Source organism: Phoenix dactylifera, chromosome 2, assembly GCF_051530095.1.
Source record: "Phoenix dactylifera cultivar Ajwa chromosome 2, Ajwa_hap1_PhDact_Kaust_v1.1, whole genome shotgun sequence".
NCBI lineage: Eukaryota > Viridiplantae > Streptophyta > Magnoliopsida > Arecales > Arecaceae > Phoenix > Phoenix dactylifera.
This window is the reverse complement of record NC_143191.1, coordinates 47,456,978-47,479,651: the sequence shown is the minus strand read 5'-3', so window position 1 is coordinate 47,479,651 and position 22,674 is coordinate 47,456,978. Positions and strand designations below refer to the sequence as shown.

The window sequence follows — 22,674 nt, the reverse complement described above, 5'->3', positions numbered from 1 at the left end:
CTACAATAGATAGAAAATTTTGGCAGGAAGGGTGTATATGACCTAATATTAGAATAACTAAGGACACGTACAGAAGGATATCAATAAGCGTTATGAATTATTATGGTTTAAGTGTTTTATATTAATTATAAATAAATTCACAGCTAATATTCAACTAGACGTGCGATGGTATATATTATTTGTGGATAATATAGTATTGATTGATAGGGCAAAAAAAACAGATTAAATACTAAATTGAAACTATAGAAAAAAATTTAGAGGATAAACGATTAAAAATTAGTAGAATAAAAGCAAAGCATATATAACGCAAATTTAATGAAAATAAAAATAAAAATATAATATCAAAGATTGCTGGACTGAATATATCAAAGTGCTATGGATAGGATCTATATAAAAAGTAATGTGAAGATAAATTAAGATATATGCAACAGAACTAGAGCCTGTTAGACGAAGTGGAGAGGTGCCTACCATAGAGACTTGAAGAATAATTTTATAAGGCAGTATGACCTGCGATGTTGTACGGCTCAAAGGGTTAAGTGATAAAGAGTGTCCATGAAAACAAAAATTGGCATCTCGATGCTCCTCCACATAAATTATTATTCGTATAGAAGCGAGTCTAGGCAAGCTTGCAATTCTGTGCTAAATAGAAGGGGGCTTACGCCAAGCCTATTATAGCTAAAGCACAGATGATCTGAGAATTTGGATCCTGTAATCTCTGAATGCCATCTCCATATTGCTACGTGGCACTCATTTTATTCCATGGACTAACCTCCCTAAATAATAGCTCTTAGATAGCCACAGTGCTAAGTCATTGAAAGTATTCTAGGTTGGGGCGTCCTATGTGGTCAAATTCTATATTTTGTGGCCATTATGAGATACAAGGAACTGACAAATATTTCAAGATAAAAGTAGTGAACTTGGCTAATATCATAATACGGACTCAACATCTAGTTGACAAACATGACATCTTCATTGAGCTACAACAAATTAATGGAGTTAAATTTGGTCATTGGAAAGCTATATCTTGACCATTGTTATGCCATCATCTCTTCATTATTTGTTGGTCTATCTCCCAACCTAACATGTAAATTGAACTCGATGGCTTATGCTGTTGGTTTTACCATCTAATATCGCCATGATCCTAAAATGGCTGGAAGTGTTGTCCCAAAGGACTATTTCATGGTTCAATCAAAAGGTCAGGTACCATACATGTACCTGGACCATAGGTGCTTACAAAAACGAATTTACAAATGTTAAAGCAACGCATGTAAAGCAAGAGGCAAATCACATGGTCAATAACTAGGCTAATCTAACTGCAGTTTCAGAATAGATGCAAAATGTTAAGTAATAAAGAAAGTAAATAAAAGAAATTGAATGCTGTATAAATGAGAAAGTTCAGGTGATTGTCAAGAAGGATAAGAAAAAACTTGAAATAATATCAAAAATGGTTCTAGATAGAAATACTTGGTGGCTCTAGATAAGAATAATGGGCAAATAAGAATCCATAAATCTAATTCCAAATAGCCGAAAAAAACTTGATGATTATGATGATTACAAGCTAGTTCTTTGTCTCAATATGATCAAATACCTTGATAGAAAATAGGATGCGGTATTACCAACATTTCTTTCCTCCTTGTTAGCATTGTTTAACATCCAATACTATTCCCATCAGCACAAGAAGAATAAATTTGACAGCTTAGACAATCTGAACACCTACTTTTTAGGCCAGTTTGGAAATACAGCAGACTTAAACTGGATTTCCTATAGAAATCGGACATATTAGCCTACCAAGTCTGTTTTCTTCTAACGGCCCGTCCTATCCTATTTTTTAGGCTAAATCCAACATATGAGCCTCTTGAATTGCGGGATGAAAAAAAAAATGCTACATGGAGATCTTTTTTTTTTCCCTCCCACAGAATTTGGACTGAGGGATAGGGTTAATAAAAGCCTTACATAAATAAAATGTATAATTCATGATCCTATGGAAAATCCAGCCATTCTCGTTGTATTTCCCAAACATGTCATTAGTATTATCTAGCTTCAAGACACAACCAAATTCAACAACTGATGTAGTCCTATAAGGCTGTACCCATAACCATTGTGCTAGTTGCAACTTGAGCTTGCATTTCGATGCTTTTGCCCCTTTTTTCCTGTACATAAAACTAGAATTTAAATTTATGAAGCTTATTCTCCAGCCTTTGTTTTCTGACCAAGAAAAAAAGGACAAGGACTTGTTTACTTTCCTCCATCAACCCTGTGTATCCGTGAGTGTCCTTTACACATCTTGTTCCAGGTAATGCAGAACATAGTTTCAGCAAATCATGCTGATAAAAGCAATCACCAAATTAAACAAAAATCGTTGGGTCAGAAAAACTAGAGACGAATGTCTTGAGCATATATATTACAGCTAGGCCACCCATCATCAAAGGTGCCTCCAAGTGTTAGTAGAAAGTCCGCCCTGGATCATGCTTCCAGCAAAAAATACAAATTTTTGATGCAGCTTTGAGCTTCCAGGCCCTGCTCCAAGCAGCCCAACAATCATCGTTTCTTAAACATAAGCTCGGTCCCTTCTAAATCTTTTTAAAAAAGATAACATATAGGACCCTTCAAATATAAACTCCAAGAATGTAGGATGTTTTCTAAAATAGCAAAACAATGCATGGATTAAATGAAGACACATATACCAATCAGGCAAGACCTAACCTAAGATGAGCAGAAATTCTTCAAATAGGACCAATACCAACTAAGACCTCTATCAACTCAATTTTTTCATATACCGGAACTAGAAGCCCCTGCTCTATAACTCAATGTCAACCAGCAGCTTCATGCTCACTAAATTAGCAAATCCTTCATGGATGATCTCATATAAAATCACTAATTCCAACCTTTTACTTACACTAATACATGATCCAACAAAATACACTTTCGCTTTCTCCAGACAAGGCAGCACCCAAGCAATCCAGCACATAACATCTGGAGCATTGAATTTTTCCCAGGGAAACAACAAACTTATCCTCCGGATAATCGGGTATGCATCCCCAATGACAATCAATGACCACTAATCACGATAAACAAATACTTAGAACATCCGTGCTTTAATTGCAAGTATGCATGCCTCGTGTAGGAGCAATGTCCATAGAAACAAATGTCACGAGCTGCGAGAGCAACCAACCCCAGCCTGCATCATTTGAAAAACTTGTCTTCTACATTCTATGCGACTAAATGCATCACATCTACCCCCCCCCCCCCCTCCTTTTCCCCCTCCCGAAGGAAAAAAAAAAAGTTTCTAATAATTAAACATCAAAAGTTCAAGAGAAGGTCAACCACAATCACAGCTTCTTACCTAATTCTTAGAAGCAGTGTGTCAAATTATAAGTAGCAGAACCAGTGAAATGTTAGCAAAATCATAGCATTGCAAACATGAAAGAGTGTTACCATTGCCCCAAGAGAAGTACATTGCAAAGATCAGGCAGTCTGAATATCCACCTCTTAACAGCATTCTGGCATCAAAACAACCTCTCAAATCAAAAGCTAGCATGATTCAATATCCTTTCACCACTTCATTAGTTTCATGCGGAGCTTGCATTGAAACTTAATATTAGTTATATTCCCCAGGCTTTCCACCATCACTTTTCTTATCTGCTACGAACAAAGCAGGACTAAGCTTGTTTACTGTTTGAAATGAATTGAAATCAATTTTAAGTTAAATCACATCAGTTGAGAGATCCACCAATTTAGGCATGAAAAGTGTAGGACCCTCCGAATGCATATGACCAAGAATATGGGATGCTGTCTGACATAATTCTCCAGTTAAACAAGCTGAGAAGCTGGTCCAGCTAACATGAACTGAAATGAACAGAGGCTCCTCAACAATATTTCACTTGAGAACAATGACATTTTTTTCATATTTCTTTATATAATCATGATTTTTACATCAACCAAGGGATCCCCCAGCTATTAAATTCATCTGTCAACCAAAACTACAGGTCCCTGCTCCACAATCCAGTGTTAATTTCATAACACTTTTTCGTCCAGTAACTTCATTATTTTCACCAAAACAAACTTAAAATGCAAACTTCTCCATTGAACAAGTAGTGGGAAAGTCCATAAATTGTCAGAGAAACAAGAACCAAGAATGTAAATCCTCACATATCAATTGCTAAACAAAATCATCAACGTTTAACATTGCAGGCACTTCATGCAAATAACCACTCCCTCCTATATCTCCAACAGAGCCTATTTCAATGAGCACTCCATATAAATCAAACCTCATCATCGCCGATTACCGACAAACCTAAAAACATTGCCTCTCTCTCTCTCTCTCACTCATTGGAACAAGAGACAAAAAAATTGTAGTCCCATCCAATCATCCAGCACAAGCAAGTTGCAACTACTTCTCACCCTCCAAGCAGAAATGTAAAGAAAAAACAAATATTGGATAGTACAGCTATGATCATTCATAGAAGCAGAGATGAAAAACAAAGCATAACACTTAAGGCAACAGATACTGGACAGTGCAGCTATAATCGTTCAACAGCTAACGCAACATTGAAGAATACATAAATCCATTGAAACAACTGTTAGCAGATCCAAAAAAAATTGTATACAAATACAGTTAAAATTAAATCTTTAAGCACCAATAAATAAATAACCAATTAAATAAATGGATAATAATAATCAAGGCAATGGTGGTAAAAACTCATAATGGACCCTCAAAACTAACCTTTGATCCAGATAAAGCAATACGGGAATTCCCACTTGACCCATTCAAACTCTTTGTTATTAGGACAGACCGTAGGATTAATGCCCCAGAAAACTTCAGCAAGAGCAAAGGACCTGTGAAAAACAATATAAACAAAACCTGAACTATACCACCGACAAAAACAAATAAAAATCACTGTATTAGGATGGAAAGATCTTCCATGAGGGACCAAGAAACTGACCTTACGCGAACCAGAACTCTCACATGAGTGGCTTTCAATAACCTCACTTAGAAGCAAAATAATCTTTCATCAGTGGAGATTGATGCATGGTCTCGACCAACACCTGGAGAGGATAACAGTGGGTCGAACAAATCAAAGAATAGAGACCAAAGTGCTCGAAGCTAGCCACGTTTAATTGGGGATCCCAACAAAGTTATCACAACAAGAACAAACATTATGTGCAAGAGTGAGACAGATCAACAGAAGTTAAAGATGAACAGATTCAAATAGGGCACACCAAGGGCGTTATCACACAGAAAAACATCTGATGAAGAGAGGAGAAGTAAAAAGCGGGGCTAAAAAGTAACCGTCTCCATTAACAAAGTTCCAATCATAGTACTTCATCTGATACCCTAGAATTACATTCAGATGAAATATCGGCAACATGCATGAGAAGCAAAGAAGAAAATATTTGTTTTTTTTTCAATTCTTTCTACATCAAGAAAAGGAAACAGCGGCAGGTGAGAAAACCCAAACCCTAACCCTAGAAATTTAACAGATAGCTGATGCGGATCCTTTTTTTTCCCCTCTTTTAACCGCCGAAGCCGTAGAGGGTGCGGCCCTGGCGCTTGAGGGCGTAGACCACGTCCATGGCGGTGACCGTCTTCCGGCGGGCGTGCTCGGTATAGGTGACGGCGTCGCGGATGACGTTCTCGAGAAAGACCTTGAGGACGCCGCGCGTCTCCTCGTAGATGAGGCCGCTGATGCGCTTGACGCCGCCGCGGCGGGCCAGGCGGCGGATGGCGGGCTTCGTGATGCCCTGAATGTTATCGCGAAGGACCTTGCGGTGCCGCTTCGCCCCGCCCTTCCCCAATCCCTTGCCTCCCTTGCCTCGCCCCGACATCTTCGACTCTTCTCTCTCGCTCTCAATTTGAAGGGGAATTCAAAGCTCACCGCGCCGATCGTCCATGAAAGACGATAACGGGGCCTTTATATAAAGGGATACGAATCGCGTCAGCCGTTGGATGGGACTGCCATCCGCGAGGCCTATACGTTATTGTTCTTGTCCGTCCGATCAGGAGATCTCGCATTTCATTGGTTGGTATGCGAGTTGGCGGATCGAAGAAATACCCCGGGTTGCAGGAAAAGCAATGGAACTGGCGGTAAAATCGAAATATTTTAGGGGCCGCGCTTAGAAGACCACAGGTCTGCAGCCTAAATAGAGGTTCGGGCCATATAACCTGGGATGCACGCAATCAAAGTCGTGGTTGGGTCGGATGCAGCCCATATGCCATGTTGGGTTGAAAGCTATCCATTTAAGGAAGTCAAACTTGTGCTCGGCTCCAATTGAAAGAAAGCTCGAGGTCCTGGGGTATCAAAAATGTTTCTAGCAACAAATCGAGAATGAAAGAATTTTCTTCATCTGCTATTGATGTGGTCATTGTTGGGAGTTCCCGAATTTGCTAACCAAGAGCCCTGAGGCTGCGGTTGCTTCACCAGATCACGAGAGAGTCCTCCAGAATGGAGTCTTAGATCCGAATTCTCTAGTTCAGAATTTGGCCCCCTCGGTGGAGGTCCCCATGGTAGAGGGATTCGAGTATGGAATTGGATTTTATATTCAAGCGTCGATGGGGTTAAATGGAGAGCTATCCCCCGAATTGGCTCGAAGGCTGACTAGGGTGGAGCATGGCGGTTTGGGTCCCAACAGTCAGGCGGCTATGGCCTAACATGTTAAATATCCAACTAGGGGTAGAATCGATCCGGATCAAGTTGAATAGCTAAAGACTCGATCTTAATTTAATTTAAAATACTCAAGCTCGAAAGTCAACTTAAGATCAATGTTAACTTAGTCTTAAAAAAAAAAAAAATACTTGAGATCAACTCGACTCAACTCGAATATTTAACGAGCCATACTTGATCTCGAGTTTGAGTTTGAATTTGAGGCTTAGTCATAATTTAAAAATACGATTAAAATATAATATAATATAATATTTAAAATATTAAATTAATAATATATTGTCAATAAAATATAATGTTATTAAATCTATATTTACTTAACTAGGCTTGTGAGTCTTCAAGGTAAGTATTTTGCTACTCAAGCTTGATTCGAAAAATTTTTCGAGCTACTCGAGCTCGATAATAGTTGAGTCGAATTTGGACCCGAGTCGAGCTTCAGCAGCTTGCGAGCTACTCGACTCATTTGCACCACTCTATCCAGGTCGGAGGTTGAACTTTGATGTCAGGTTTGAAAAAGGGAAAGTATTGGGGAAATCCCCCTCTACTACTAATTTTGCTACTTTCTCATGTGAGTTGTAATTATAGAGCTATAGAGATGCATCAAAAAAGGATGGATGTAATCGTGTGATCACTATTCTCAAGGAACAGAATCTTTCTCTGATTATTTTGTTGGAAACTCATCTAAATAGACATCGTGCTAACTATGTTGCTTATTTGTTTGGCAAGTAGTGATCCCATTTCGCCATTCCAACTCAAAGTGCTTCATTTTCTATCTTGTCGACTATGTTGGGAGTTTACAAGTTTTAGAAGATCAAGTCCAAATCAACTTAGGACATCAATTCAAGTCTAAATTGGTTTAAGACACTAGTTATATATTGGTCTAATCTGATTATTGTAGGAACACCAGTTCGAGTCTAAGTTGACTTACTCAATTATAAATCTTTTATAATCCTGAGAAAAAATAATAATTAAGTGTCTTAAAGATCGGATGTATTGGAGGCTAGAGTTTGTGAGGAAATTTTATCGTATGTAATCTCTATTTTTTTTTATAGTGAAGCTTTTACATTGTCTTTGCCCGTAAATGTAGGTCAATAGACGAAATCACATAAATATTGCACGCTCTTGTTTTTCTCTTTTCTCTTTCTATTTTTTTCTTCTTGTTTCATTATCCTTCCTGCCTATTGCAACATATTCTTATGGAAAAAAATAAATAGCTATGGTAATGTTCAGGCAATGTGGAATCAGGTCGCTCATGGTATCATCCAACTCACCTGGTAGGCCTCTATGATTTTTATCTGGGGGTGTATGCTACCGTACATGTTGTTGGATAGAGAGCCCTCTAGGAAAAACTTGCTAAGGTATTATCACTCAATTTACGTTCGCTTTTTACGGGTTATTTTAAGAGTATTTTGCATGCGAATGATGAAGAAGCGGGTTCCCGAATTTGCTATCCAAGAGCCCTGAGGATGCGCACCAGATCAGGCGGCTCGCATGGATGCTGAGAGGGTCATTGGAAATGGAGTCTTAGATCCGCATTCTCTGGTTCAGGATTTGCCCCCCCCCCCCCCCCCCCCCCCCCCCCCCCAGTGGAGCCGTGGTGGTAGAGGGATTCGAGGAGGGAATTGGTTTTTTCATTCAAGCGTGGGTGGGGTTAAAAGGGAGAGCTATCCCCCGAATTGGCTCCAACGCTGAATGGGGATTTGGGTCCCAACAGACGGGTGGCCATGGCCTAAAAAGTTAAATATCCAAGGGGTGTAATAGCCAAGTTGAAAAGCTAAAGATTCAATCTCAACTTGATTCAAAATATTCGGAGTCGAGACTCTAGACTAGTGTTAATATCCATATTTGAATTTGAATCGACTAAAATGTTAATAAAAGAAAAGTGAAATAAAAAAAAAACTGATACCATAAACTTACATTCGGATGAAATCGTAGCAACATTCATGAGAAGCAAAGAGGAAAATATTTGTTTTCTGTAGATTCTTTTCTACATCAAGAAAAAGGAAACAGCGGCAGGTGAGAAAACCCTAACCCTAACCCTAAGCCTAGAAATTTAACAGATCGCTGATTCGGATCTTTTTTTTCTTCTTTTAACCACCGAAACCGTAGAGGGTGCGGCCCTGGCGCTTGAGGGCGTAAACGACGTCCATGGCGGTGACCGTCTTCCGGCGGGCGTGCTCGGTATAGGTGACGGCGTCGCGGATGACGTTCTCGAGAAAGACCTTGAGGACGCCGCGCGTCTCCTCGTAGATGAGGCCGCTGATGCGCTTGACGCCGCCGCGGCGGGCCAGGCGGCGGATGGCGGGCTTCGTGATGCCCTGAATGTTATCGCGGAGGACCTTGCGGTGCCGCTTCGCCCCGCCCTTCCCCAATCCCTTGCCTCCCTTGCCTCGCCCCGACATCTTCGACTCTCCTCGCTCTCCTCGGTCTCGGGCGCTGTCGACTAGGAAGGAATTCCGAAGTCGCTGCCCCAGTCACGATGGAAAAGGAATCAAAAGAAAACGTCTTATATGGAGAGCTACAAATCGCGTCGCCCGTTGGATGAAACTGCGATCCGCGAGGCGAGTACATGTTTATTTTGGTCCGTCCGATAGCGAGCTGTCGCATTTCATTGGTTGGAAGGGGAGTTGGCGGATCGAAGAAATGCTCGCGTGCGAGGAAAGAAATGGCACGGGCGTCAAAATCGAAATAAAATATATACCGCGCTCAGGCAGTGGTAATCCGAATGCACCACCAGCAAAGTCGAGGTTGGATCGGATCGGGCCCACGCGCAATGTTCGGTTGAAAATTATCAATTTAACGAATTCAAGTTTTGCCATGCTCCGATTGAAAACTCGAGGTCCTGGAGCAATCCAATTCGACCAGTGCTTGTTCAACGAAGACATGTACCCCAATTTGTATGCCCAGGCAAGTGCAAAACTTTTTAGACTTATTTAGATAATTGAGCTGAAAATTTTATTAGATTTATGAATTAGGTCAGTGGAACCAGCACAATCATACTGATTAGCCCTATATTAATAAGTACCTAGAAATAGCATGGAGTGGGCTAGCTTGAATCTCATAGAAAGAAAAAAAGTGCTTGGCTAGTCTTGAGTATTTATGAATATAGATTTAAGCCCAATATATAATTCTATGATTTTGCTAATTGTATTTGTTGCTGGAAACTAGACCCGGGGATGACCGTGGACCAAGGAGGAGGAGCTCCGGCAAGGGACGTGGCGGAGGGCTGCACTCTCCGGAGGATCTGCAAGAAGCCGATGGCCAGGGATTCCGACGTCGGCCCTCGATGCTTAAGTCAGAGTGTGTTTTGTGGAGAAAAGAGAGAATGCGTGAGAAAAAAAAATCCTCCTCTCCCAGAAGGAGAGTCTCCTTTTATAAGAGGGGTGCAAGTGTTACCTGTTGTGACTGGACGTGACTGTGCAAATTAATGAGTTACCGTCATGATTGGACGTAATCGTGTGAATTAATAAGTTGCCGTGAATGGCTCGAGATTTTGGGCTGGCTAGAGGTCCGTTGAGATCATGCGCATTTAATCATTGATAGTCGCTAGGGCGGAGATCGTGGGATTGGATTCCGAATGAGGAGAAGGACTTGATTTCTGGCGGAGTGGAGGGGTCTGCCTCGTCCTTTGACTGGATCTCTTTTGGGGCTTGAGGTCGATCGGGCTCAGCTTAATTTGAGACTAAGGCTGCAAGGCTGCGAGTTCTGAGGTCGAGCACCCTGAGGTCGGGCGCCTTGAGGTCGGGTGCCCTGAGGTCTGGCGCCTTGAGGGTTGCCGTGTTGCGCTTTTCATCACGTGCTGGCGATATATCCACGTGTTTTGGGCAATCCATTTTTTTCCTAACACTACCCCTCGATTTCCGAGTTCGAGCCGTTTGCGAGCTCGGGCGAAGGAAGTAATTATCTTCGTCATGTCGATTGCATCACACGGCTTTGAATCGCTTCGTTGTTTCGCGTGCTTCAGGGGCGTCTTTAATGAGCGCACGAAGCGACGGCTTTTTGCTTTTCGAGGTAGTCTCGGGTCGCAGGTTCATGATGGGGCTCCAGTATCCGACGAGAGACCGTTTCGATTATGCTTTTAAAGCGTCGATCTGAATTGATATGCTGCTTCGGTTTCTCGGGCCGACATGTGGCACCATCTAGACGGGAAGCGTGGTTTGGCCTTGCCGATCTAAGCTGTTGGGAGAGTCTATATAAACCTCGGCATGGCCCTAAAAGCTCCCATTTGGTCGCCGTAGCTTTTGTCTTCTTCTTCCACCTTCTTCTTCCTTTCTTTTCTTCTGTTGCTCAGTTCCCTCCGGCGGCACTCCGAGGCATTTTCTGGCGATCGCCTTAATCCCTCGCTTTCGGCCGTCGGCGTTCTCAGTGAAATCCACAGTAGGTCTCCTACCCACGTTTGCTCAGAGGGATGCCATTTTTCTTTTCTTTCTTCCTCTTCCTTTTTCTTTATTTTCTTCTATTTGGTGAGTACGGTAATATCAGTCGGTGCTTCATCTTCCGGTGGGTATCTTTCTCGTAGGAGGGAGGTCGCACCGAAGATGGACCGGGGCCCAGACGGAGTCGGGTCAAATTTGGCCGAGGAGGAGTTGGACTTGATCCGGGCCTGGTTCTTCCCCCAGCGCGGGTTCCGCCTGGAGCCTGCGAGGCCGGAAGACCGGATGACTAGACCTCCTCTGGGCCGGATCGGGGTGTACGTAGAGATACTCTTGGCCGGCCTGCGGTTCCCTCTGCACGGATTCGTGAACGAGCTCCTAGCGACATACCAGCTCGTCCCAGCGCAGCTCGCTCCAAACTCGTGGAGGACCATCGTCGGCTTCTTATCCCTTTGCCTCGCATACGAAATACCAGCCTCGGTAAACATCTTCCGTTGGTGTTTCATGCTGAAATCCAACCCTGTGGACGGAGAGTGGCTTTATCTTATCCTTTGGGGCGGTAGGCCGCTCTTTCGAGGTGCTCCTTCCTCCATTCGTAGGTGGAAGGAAGAAAATTTTTTTTCCTTCCTCCGAGCGCATGTGGGAGTTCGACCCATCATGGAGGCAGCCCCGGCTCAGGACCATCAACACACCCCCCCAATTTTCGGTGAGCAAGCAGAGGATTCTCGATGCTTTTCGCAGCCTCGGGGGAGACATTCTTCTGAACGACCTCCTGAGTGAGGAGACCCTAGTGAACGTTGGCCTAAGCTTGGCGCGTCCCGAGGGTAAGGGCGGCTGCACTGCTCCTCCCCTATTTCGCCGTCCTTTGTCTTGCTTGTTTTCTTTTTTACTATCATTTTTGGTGTTAATCTAACACTTGAGCTCTTTCTCCTCTTCAGACGTTGTAGAGATGGTGACCAGCAATGCGGCTCTCCTTGCAAGATACAAGAAGAGGGTAGCCGAGACCGGCGGGGCTCAACCTGTTCCCAGGAAGAAGGCTAGGCTGGCCTCGACTCTTGCCCCCGCCGAGGTGGGGGACCCTGAGGTCAGGACTTCCGAGTTCATCCGGAAGGAAGCTCCCCCCGCCGAGCGCGCGAGCTCTTCCAGGGGCGCGAGGGATCTTGCGGGCCCAGCTTGCCCAACCCCCATTTCTCAGTGACCTCGCCAGGTCGTCCGCTTGCGGTGCTCAGGTCCCAAGCCAGGCAGTGGTCTTAGGGTTCCAAGCTCTTCTCTGCCGAGCTCAGCAAGGCCCAGCCTCCCGAGCTCTTCAAGGGCTGACATTCCGAGCTCGTCGAGGGCCGAAGGCCGCCCCGAGAGAAGGCCCTTCTGCCCGAAATGGTGGGTCTGCGAGGGCGATTCGGCCCTCCACGATAGCAACGTTGCTCGTGAAGTAGTCCGCTGCATACTGCTCCCTACCGACCGAGCCGAGTTCGAGGCTGCCGATATCGGCAGCCTTGTCGATCAGACCTACTGCTCCGCCGTCCGAGTAAGTCATCTTCCTGCTTTAATTTTCATATCTTTTTGAATTCTCGACTTATGCTCACCTCCACTTTCTTTCTTTACTACACCTTCATGAAATCGACATGCTGGTCGATGTGGCATCCGAATGTCAAAACAAGGCTCAGAGGAGCCAAAGGGGGCAAGAGGAGGCTGAGAGGAAGCTCGGTGAAGCCGAGGCTGCGCGGAGGGAGGCCACCGCAAGGATGGAGGCTATTGAGGCCGAGTTACGATCTGCGGTCGAGTGCCTCGATGAAGAGAAGGCCTCGCATGCTCTGGCCAGGTCGGAGCTCTGCGCCTCTGAGGCGCGTTTGGTTGATGCCCGCTCCGAGATCGCCGGCCACAAGTACGAGGCGGGGGTCCTTCGGCTGAAAATTGACCAACTCAAAGCTCGAGAAAGAAGGGCGTTGGAGCAAGCCCAGAACGCGGTGCAGATCTTCCACGAGTTGGATGAGTTTCGCGAGCTGATGGAGGAAGAGGCGGTTGACGAGCTTATCTGCGGCTTCGAGGATTTTCGGTGGTAGATGCTAAGGATTTGTCCCAAGTTCGACCTCCACAGACTTCAGCCTCGTTTGGGGGTCATTGAAGACAATAACGAGCCCGAAAGTCCTGAAGACGATGGCGCGCTCGACGGTGTGCCTGAGAGTCCTGAGGCCGAATGGGGGGTCGTCGAGGCCTAGACCGAGGTGGCCGAGCAGATTGCTCGGGAGGCTCCCCCTGGAGAAGTTGTCGAAGGTGCTCCTGAAGGAGCTTCTGAAGCTGCTCCCGAGGCCACTAGCGAAGCCCCAGCCGAGGCCACTACAGATGCCCGCGGAGACGGATCAGCAGAGGACCCCGAGGGGGCTTCTTCTGAGAACTCGGTGTGATTGATGTGTATGACCTCGAGATCGACACTGAGGCCGCCGCTGTTTCAGAAATACCATAGGACTTAGCTTTTTTTTTCTCTTTCTTTTTGTAAACGAGGGCGGCCATTGTAGCCATTGTACGGCTAGCTTGGTTGGCCTCGGGATCGAATTTTGTACTCAGCCTTGGGGCTCCCCACCAATGAAACGCATACTTTTTCAAGTCTCCTTATGTCTTCAAGTCTGTTTTCACTTGCGCATTTAATGAACTCTTATCGTTGATCACTTGAATCGAACTCTATGCATCATTTGCTTTCACAGGTGATTTTGGTATTCTTTGGTGAATTTCACTGAGTCTTTAGACCCGGCTTCCGAAAAAATTCTGCCAAGTCTTTGGGCTCGGCTCTCGGAAGAATTCCGCCAAGTCTTTGGGCTCGGCTTCCGAACTTGGTCAGGCATCTGTTTGGCGAGACTTGAGGTCGAGGAAGACCAAGCTTAAAGTTGGCATAGCGGAGCATCCCGAACTTGGTCGGGGTATCTCGAACTTGGCCGAGGCATCCAAACTTGGCCAAGGCATCCGAACTTAGCCGGGCATCACGCACGAGGTCGATGAAGCCTGAGCTCGCGGTCGACTCTGCGATGCTTTCCGAGGCCGAGGGAGACTTGGCTCGCGATCGACTCTGTGATGCTTTCCGAGGCCGAGGAAGACTTGGCTCGCGGTCGACTCAGCGGGGCATCCCAAGCTTAGTCAGAGGATCATGCGCGAGATCGAGGGAGCCTGAGCTCGCGGTCGACTCTGCGATGCTTTCCGAGGTCGGGGGAGACCCCTGGGGGGGTGCTCTACTGATAATACATCCGGAGGTTTTCGGAGTGCTAGCTTCGGGGATTAGGGGTCCCTTCAAGGGACTCCAACTTATACGCTTCGGGCTGCTGGACTCGAGCGACTCGATATGGTCCTTCTCATTTTGGGGCAAACTTTTTTTGCTCGGTGGGTTGAGAAGCTTCGGCTTTTCTTAGGACGAGATCTCCTACCTTGAAGAGCTTGACCTTTATCCTGGAGTTGTAGTATTGCGCCGCTTTCTATTGATATCTTGCCATGCGGACTCGAGCAGTCTCCTTTATTTTCTCAAGGAGATCCAAGTTATTTCTGAGCTGGGATGAGTTGGAAGCTGCATCATAGTTCTCCACCCTTAGTAACGGGAGCCCGATTTCCAAGGGGATGATCGCCTTTGTTCCGTAAGCCAGATTGAAGGGAGTTTCGCCGGTGGTGACTTTGAATGTAGTTCTATAGGCCCAAAGAACATTGTAGAGATCTTCGACCCATTGCCCTTTGGATCGGTCGAGTCTGGCTTTGAGTACCTGAAGGATGGTGCGATTTATCACCTCGCTTTCTCCGTTCGTCTGCGGATGAGCAACGGACGTGAAACGATGGTCGATGCCGAGCTTGGAGCAGAACTTTCTGAAGCAGGCATTATCGAACTGATGACAATTGTCAGATATGAGAACACGGGGGAGTTCGAACCTACAAATTATTGATTTCCAGATAAAATCTCGCATTTTTGCCTCGAAGATTTGGGCCACCAGTTCAGCCTCAACCCACTTAGTGAGGTAGTCGATGGAGACAATAAGTAACTTTCTTTATCCCATGGCCTGGGGAAATGGACCCAAGATGTCGGTCCCCCATTGGGCAAATGGCCAGGGGGCGCTAATCGAGGTTAGTGGGACTGAGGGTCGGCACTGAATGTTGGCATTTCGCTGACATCGATCATACTTTTGGACGAAGTCCACAGCGTCTTTTTGGAGCGTAGGCTTGGCGTAAAATCTTATGGGCTAGGGCCCGACTCCCTAGGTGGTTCCCGCAGATCCCTTCATGAACCTCCCGCATGGCATAATCCGCCTCTGAAGAGAGGAGACATCTGAGCAGGGGAGAGATGAATGACCTGCGGTAGAGCTTGCCTTCGTACAAGAGGTATCGGAAAGCCTGACGCTTGATCCGGCATGCTTCGAGCTCATCATCGGGGAGAGCTTCACTCTGCAAGTAGTTGACGAATGCGTCCATCCAACTTGGTTCAGTCTCGACGCAGAGAACTGGTTCAGGCTCCTCGGTGCTGGGTGCTTGGAGATACTCGAGCGTTGTGATCTTTGGGAGCTCACTCATGCGGAAAGTTGCCAATTTTGATAGCTAGTCCGCTCTTGTCTATGATGAAGGCTGTCTTCTTCTCGTCCTCAGGCGCCATTCGGATCCCGAGAAGGCATCCATGAAGGTCAGCAGCTGGTGTCCCGAGGTGGAGTCAACAAGCAGGTCGATCCTGGGAAGAAAAAAACTATCCTTTGGACATGCCTTGTTCAGGTCGGTGTAGTCCACGCACATGCGCCATTTCCCATTAGCTTTTTTCACGAGGACTACGTTGGCGAGCCAATCCAAATAGAAGACTTCTCGAATGATGCCGGCCTCGAGGAGCTTGTCGATCTCCTCGGCTGCTGCTCACTGTCGCTCCGGTGTGGAACTTTGTTTCTTCTACCTTACAGGCTTGTAGGTTGGTCTCACCTGGAGTCGGTGGACCATGACCTCGGAATCTATTTTCGGCATATCCATGGGTGACCGGGCGAAGATGTCCATGTTGGACTGGAGAAACTCAATCAGGCGATCCCGCTTGCGATGGCTCAGGACGGAGCCAATCTGTACAGTTAGCTCTGGGCAGTCTCTTCTCAAAGGAATTTGAATGAGGAGCTCACCAGGTTCTGCCCGTTCCCTCCGAGGCTCGTCCCGTACTTCCAAGGTTTCAATGGGCAGCGCCTGGTCCGAAGTTTGGGCTGATGCCTCAACTGATTGTTCTGCTCGGCTCGGTATGTTGGCCGGTTGCTTTGCTTTGAGGGTTGCCATGTAGCATTGTTTGGTTGTCGCCTGGTCCCCACGAACCTCGCCCACTCCTTGTTCGGTGGGGAACTGCACGAGGAGATGGTATGTCGAGACTATGGCTCGGAGAGCATTGAGTCCTGGTCGCCCAAGGATGGCATTGTAGACCGAGGGCAGGCGGACCACAAGGAAGTCCGTTCTCAGAGGGCTATTCCGATGGGGAAGCCCGACCGTGATAAGTAGGCTGATCACACCTTCAATCGGGACTGAATCTCCGGTGAACCCGACTAGCGGGGTATTCATTCTCCAGAGCTGGCCTTCTATCATTCCCATTCTTTGGAAGGCATCATAATACAAAATATTTGCCGAGATTCCATTATCAACCAAAATATGCTTTATATCAAATTTATTCATGACCATGGAGATGACCACAGCGTTATCATGAGGAGTTTCAACTCCTTTTAGGTCCTCGTCCGAGAACGAGATGGCTTCAGATGTGCGTTGACGCTTTGGAGGGACTCTTTTTCTGGTTAGTTCTTCAGTTGAGCTCTCTTCAGTCGGGCCTCTCCCTATGGTGTTGATGGTACCAGCGATGGGCATGTTGTCGTTTTGGTCTTGGGGCGGCGCAACATTCTCTACCGGCCTCGTTTCATCATGCCGGTTCAGCACGAACCGGTTGAGCACCCCACGACGAATGAGTACCTCGATCTCGTCTCAGAGTTGGAAGCACTCTTCTGTATCGTGGCCGTGGTCTCGGTGGAAGCGGCAATACTTTCTGGAGTGCCGTCGAGTTTCTGACTCCCGCATCTGAGGTGGAGGTCGGAAATAGTTTCGACCTTCTATCTCTATGAGGATCTCTGCCCGAGGCGCATTGAGAGAAGTGTAGTTCCCGTATCTTTTCGAGGGCATTCGTGGCCGAGGCGGGGATCTCGGTTGAGGCTGCGCCCACTGTCGAGATGGACTCCTTAAATGGGGTAGATTCTTCTCTCGACGGGGAGACCGACTTCTCGGGTGGCCGTGCTCCTCACGGCGCCTTTTCTACCCTTTTAAGGCCTGCTCGGCCGCACCTCGCCTGGAGGCGATGGCCTCCTCGGCCTTTGCATATTTCCGAGCTCGGGCCAGCATCTCGGTGAAGTCGGCGGAAAAATTCTTCTCGATGGAGAAGAAAAACCTGTAGGACCGAGCACCTGTCTTCAACGCAGACATGGCGATCGACTGATCGAGCTCGCGGACCTTCCAGGTTGCAGCGGTGAAACGGTCGATGTAGTCTTTAAGGGACTCTCCTTTTTTTTGCTTGATGTCGAGGAGAGAATCTGACGTTCGCCGTTGGCGCCGACTGGCAGCGAAGTTGGCAGCGAACTGCCTGTCGAGCTGCTCGAAGGAGGACACAGTGCTTGGCTTCAAACCCAAGAACCAAAGCCGAGCCGTTCCTCAGAGGGTTGCAGGGAAGACCTTGCAGAGCATGGCCTCCGAGGACCCTTACAGTGCCATAAAGGCTCGGTATCTCTCCAAGTGGTCAAGGAGGTCGGTAGTCCCGTTGTAGGGCTCTACTTGGGCCATTTTGAATCTCGGTGGGACCGGTTCATCCTTGATCTGGCGAGAGAAAGGTGACTTGGTAGTGAACTCAAAGTCACCCTCACACCTTGCCTTCTAGTTGTAGAGCGCCTCGATTTGCCGCTCAAGTTTTTCGACCTTCTTTTCGAGTTTCCCGCCTTGAGAGATTGCCACGGTGGTCTATTCCGGTACTGATTGATCCGGGGTCGATTCGGCCTCCGAAAGCTGTGGCCTTTTGTCCTGGTTCTTTCCTAGCGGCTCTTTCCGAGAAGACGCTCGTGTTGAACCCTGGTAACAGCGTCATTCTCCATTATTGACCCTCGAGGAGTCATGGGGATCCCGGCGTTGGGGCATTGGTCTATCTGGAGGGATCGCCTATTGGACTTGAACCTGTGGAAGCGGCATAGGAGGGGTTTTCACATGTTGCAGGCCTTGGACTGCTGCTGCCAGGGCTTGAACTTGCTGCACCAGTGTATTAAATTGTTCTGGCTGGACCTGGGGGACTTGATCTGCCGGAGGCCTTGGTGGTGGGTTCTGGACTGAGTGTCCAGAACTTGGTGCGTGATGCCGGGAGGCGTTAGAGGCTCCTTTACTCCTTAGCCTCATGGTCATGACTCGGGTCCTTCCTCTAGCGCCAACTGTTGTTGGAAACTCGACCCGGAGGTGACCGCAGACCAAGGAGGAGGAGCTCCGGCAGGGAACGCGGCGGCGGGCTGCACTCTCCGGGAGACCTACAAAAAGCCGGTGGTCGGGGGTTCCGGTGTCGGCCCTTCGATGCTTAAGTCAGAGGGGTTTTTTGTGGACAAAAGAGAGAATGTGTGAGAGAAAAAATCTTCCTCTCCCAGAAGGAAGAGTCCCCTTTTATAAGAGGGGTACAAGTGTTACCTGTGACTGGACGTGACTGTGCGAATTAATGAGTTACCATCATGATCGGACGTAATCGTGTGAATTAATGAGTTGCCGTGAATGGCTCGAGATTTTGGGGTGGCTAGAGGTCTGTTGAGATCATGCGTATTTAATCGTTAACAGTCGTTGGGGCGGAGATCGCGGGATTGGATTCCGGATGAGGAGAAGAAGGACTTGATTTCTGGCGGAGTGGAGGGGTCTGCCTCGTCGTTTGACTGGGTCTCTTTTGGGGCTTGAGGTCGATCGGCCTCAGCTTAATTTGAGACTAAAACTGCAAGGTTGCGAGCTCTGAGGTCGGGCGTCTTGAGGTCGGGTGCCCTGAGGTCGGGTGCCCTAAGGTCGGGCGCCTTGAGGGTTGCCGTCGTTGCGCTCGTCATCACGTGCAGACGATATATCCACGTGTTTTGGGCAATTCATTTTTCTCCTAACAGCACTGACCCAATCTACAAATCAAATAAAATTTTTAGTCCAATTATCCAAACAGACATTTAGCAAATTTTATCTCAAGGCATGACTTAAAGCCAACTAATCCTCATGATACATTGTCGAAAGATGTGCCTCAGCGAGAGCGACATGCTAAAAAATATGCAGCCATATGAATTTGAATCATTTGCATTCCAAACAATCCTAATACTAGGGATGTGTGTATGTAGGGCGTCTTGAGGTCGGGTGCCCTAAGGTCGAGCGCCTTGAGGGTTGCCATCGTTGCGCTCGTCATCACGTGCAGACGATATATCCACGTGTTTTGGGCAATTCATTTTTCCCCTAACAGCACTGACCCAATCTACAAATCAAATAAAATTTTTAGTCCAATTATCCAAACAGACATTTAGCAAATTTTATCTCAAGGCATGACTTAAAGCCAACTAATCCTCATGATACATTGTCGAAAGATGTGCCTCAGCGAGAGCGACATGCAAAAATATATGCAGCCATATGAATTTGAATCATTTGCATTCCAAACAATCCTAATACTAGGGATGTGTGTATGTAGGAATTAATGCTATTGTTTAGACAATGTTGCAGCAACTTGATCATAGATTTTTCATCAAGGAAAATGAATCCTTAATTAGATCTGTGCTTCAAGATAAAATAGGTTTGTAAATTAACAATATTTTCTATTTAGGGCCACCTGCAATATTATTCCAAGCTTTGTTTCCGTCTTCATTACTTTCATCCTCGTTCTATTATGGTTTCTTTTTTTTATTACCACTTTTAGAAACAAAGCATCTCCCCTTACTGGAGTTTTGGCAAGCCTTTTTCTTTTTAAAATTTGCATGTTATTTCAATTGATGCTTCATTTTTAATCCATAGAACTTCTGCAACTTCTTTAACATATTTATTTTTTATTTTATTATTTTTGCTTTACTATATATTCATCTTAACTTTACTATTTTTGCTATATTTAACTTATTTTTATTTACTTTCCTTATGCACAATCAATTGAATGTCATGAGTTCTTGTTCTGAAATTTGCTGATCTTTGTTGCCATGGAGTCAAATATCAACATTTATGCACAACAATGCCTCTCTATCGTTGTTAAACAACTAGGCAGTTTTTAGATTTTAATATCGATATTATACTTGTTTTTGATAATGCCCGAGTTTTTTTTTTTTTTTTTTTTTGCAAACAATACCTAAGTGTGTTAGAGTGTATGCTCCAAGTAAATCCAAAAATTGTTTTAGCATCCATAGAGGCCTAGTTTGAAAAAATAATAACAAGCGTTGTGAACCAAATTATTAGTAACATTAACCATACCTGGTTCACGGATAATGTGGCTAATTAACTTCCACTCAAATACATGTGCAATCGGGACATTGAGGGTGTTGATCATCAATGTCAATTCTAAGCTTGAAATAAGCTTGAATTTCAAAACTCAAACCTTAGACAGTCTTGGACCAAACCAAAGTCTAGGGCTGTTAACGAGCCGAGCCGAGCCCGAGCCTCTGCAGGCTCGGCTCGGCTCGTTTCACAAATTTCCTGGCTCGGGCTCGGGCTTGGGCTCGGTACCGAGCCCTGTATTGGGCTCGGGCTCGGGCTCGGGTGGCACAGCTCGGGCTCGGGCTCGTAAAGCTCGTTTGCCCGAGCCCGCCCCATCCCCATCCCCATCTCCGTCGGAGAGAACAACGAGCAGCCGAGCTCGGTTCCAAGTCCCGACGGTTCGTCGTCGGAGAGAAGAACGAAGGAGAGAGAGAAAGAAAAGAAGAAGAAGAAAAGAAAGAAGGAAAGAAAGAAATAAAAAAAGAAAAAAAGAGAGAGAAGAATGGACTCACCTCGTCGCGTGCGGCGGACGCCGGCGTCGGCCGCGAGCACCGTCGGCACGAGCATCGGCCGCAGGCACGGTCGAGGAAGCCGCGGGCTCGGCCGCGGGCGCTGCCGGTTGTGGTCCGACCCTCCCGTGTGAGGGACTCCTCGGCTCCTCCCCTGATTCGCCGGTGGAGGAGGGCTTCTCATCCCCTCCTCTGTCACAGTCTCGCCGGTGGAGGAGTCGGCAAAGAGAGGAAAAGGGAGGGGGAGAAACGGAGAAGAAACAGGGGAAGGGGCCTCGGGTGCTTCTTTCCCAAGCGGCGGAAGGAGGCAGCGAGGCATCGGCGGCGGTCGGCGGAGGAGGAAGGCGAGAGGGGAGGGACACCGCCACACCGGGTGCAGGAAGCTTCTGGAAAAACCCAGAAGGAATGAGAAGAAAAAAAAAATAAAAAGAGAGAGGAGGTGGAGGAAATGGGTTATTGGTTCGGGTTCGGGTTAACGGGTCGGGTCCGAATCCGAACCAATCTAATTCGATTTAAAAAAATTAAATAGATTTGGGTCAGCTTGGGTTGGGTCTGATCTAAATCCAACTGAGTTCAATCAGATTAGGATTTAAATTGATTAAGCCAAATAAAATTTAATAGGGTTGAGTCCAAGTTTAATTGGGACCCAATTAAATTGTTAATTGAACTGAGCCCTCATTTGGGCTCGTGAGCTGCTCGGGCTCGGATTTAAACGGGCCTCATCTTGGGCTCGGGCTCGGGCTCGGGCTCGTTTGACTAACAAGCCGAGCCCGAGCCGGGCTTTTACCGAGTCGGGCCCGAGCTGAGCCCGAGCAGCTCGGCCCATTGACAGCCCTACCAAAGTCTAAGCCAAATTAGGGTATTTTTTCGGGGTTGGACTTAGCTCAAACCAGGTCAGCTCTTATTTCTACCAAAATTTTGCCCTAGATCATTAACAAGGCTAAGTGAGAATTCGAGCTGAAAGATCTATTCCAAGCCTGGTTTTTGTCTAGATTGTTTTTTTAGATTGCTCACGCTAAGAAGCTATGTAAATAGAAGTAACTATTGATGCCAAATTCCCATATGAGGAAGGTGGAGGCTCGGAGAACATTGATGAACATGCACACATGAAGAAAGAAGAACAACAAATCTTGCCATATTGGCTCTAGCTAGATTCTTTGATGCCTAAGTTAGAAAGGGCTTTAGAATAACAGTAGAAAAGAGAAATTTGTATGCTTGGTGCTCTAAGCTCATTTTTATAGAGGAGTCGCCAAATTAGCTCATTAGGTCAGCTCCTCCTCTCGCTATAGGTTAGCCTAGACATCTCGGCTTGAATAGCTTGGCCTGGTTAGGTCAATCCCGCTCTGGTCGATCTAGTTTTTGGCTATCCTTTCGATCAGCCTTTGGGTCGATTTTTGTTAGTTGGCCTTCTATGGTCGGCCTTTGCTGGTTGGTTCATCGACTTGCTATAGGTTATCTCATTGACCTACAAGAAATAAGAGCAAAATGATAATGAGTTAGATGAGCTATGAGATCATGTTTTTTTGAGATCCCTTAGCTCTGTCTATATATAGGAGGGGGCAAGGTTATGTTACGACTAGAGACAAAAATCAAGGGATAAACTATAACCATCATTCCTTTTTTGGATTTCCTTAACTACAAAGTTGTAACCCCCAAAATTCAAATCTACTTAAAATT

General features: G+C 46.2%; 2 protein-coding genes across 2 annotated transcripts; both read right to left on the bottom strand.

Moving 5' to 3' along the window:
- Positions 1-5,279: 5,279 nt before the first annotated feature.
- LOC103722506 (histone H4-like) lies at positions 5,280-5,953 on the bottom strand. The gene has a single exon (XM_088716701.2). It carries the CDS (start codon positions 5,824-5,826, stop codon positions 5,515-5,517), a length of 312 nt encoding a protein of 103 aa, XP_088572827.1. The 5' UTR covers positions 5,827-5,953; the 3' UTR covers positions 5,280-5,514.
- Positions 5,954-8,547: 2,594 nt separating this feature from the next.
- On the bottom strand, positions 8,548-9,149 carry LOC148714865 (histone H4-like). The gene has a single exon (XM_088716700.2). It carries the CDS (start codon positions 9,059-9,061, stop codon positions 8,750-8,752), a length of 312 nt encoding a protein of 103 aa, XP_088572826.1. The 5' UTR covers positions 9,062-9,149; the 3' UTR covers positions 8,548-8,749.
- Between the last annotated feature and the right edge of the window lie 13,525 nt (positions 9,150-22,674).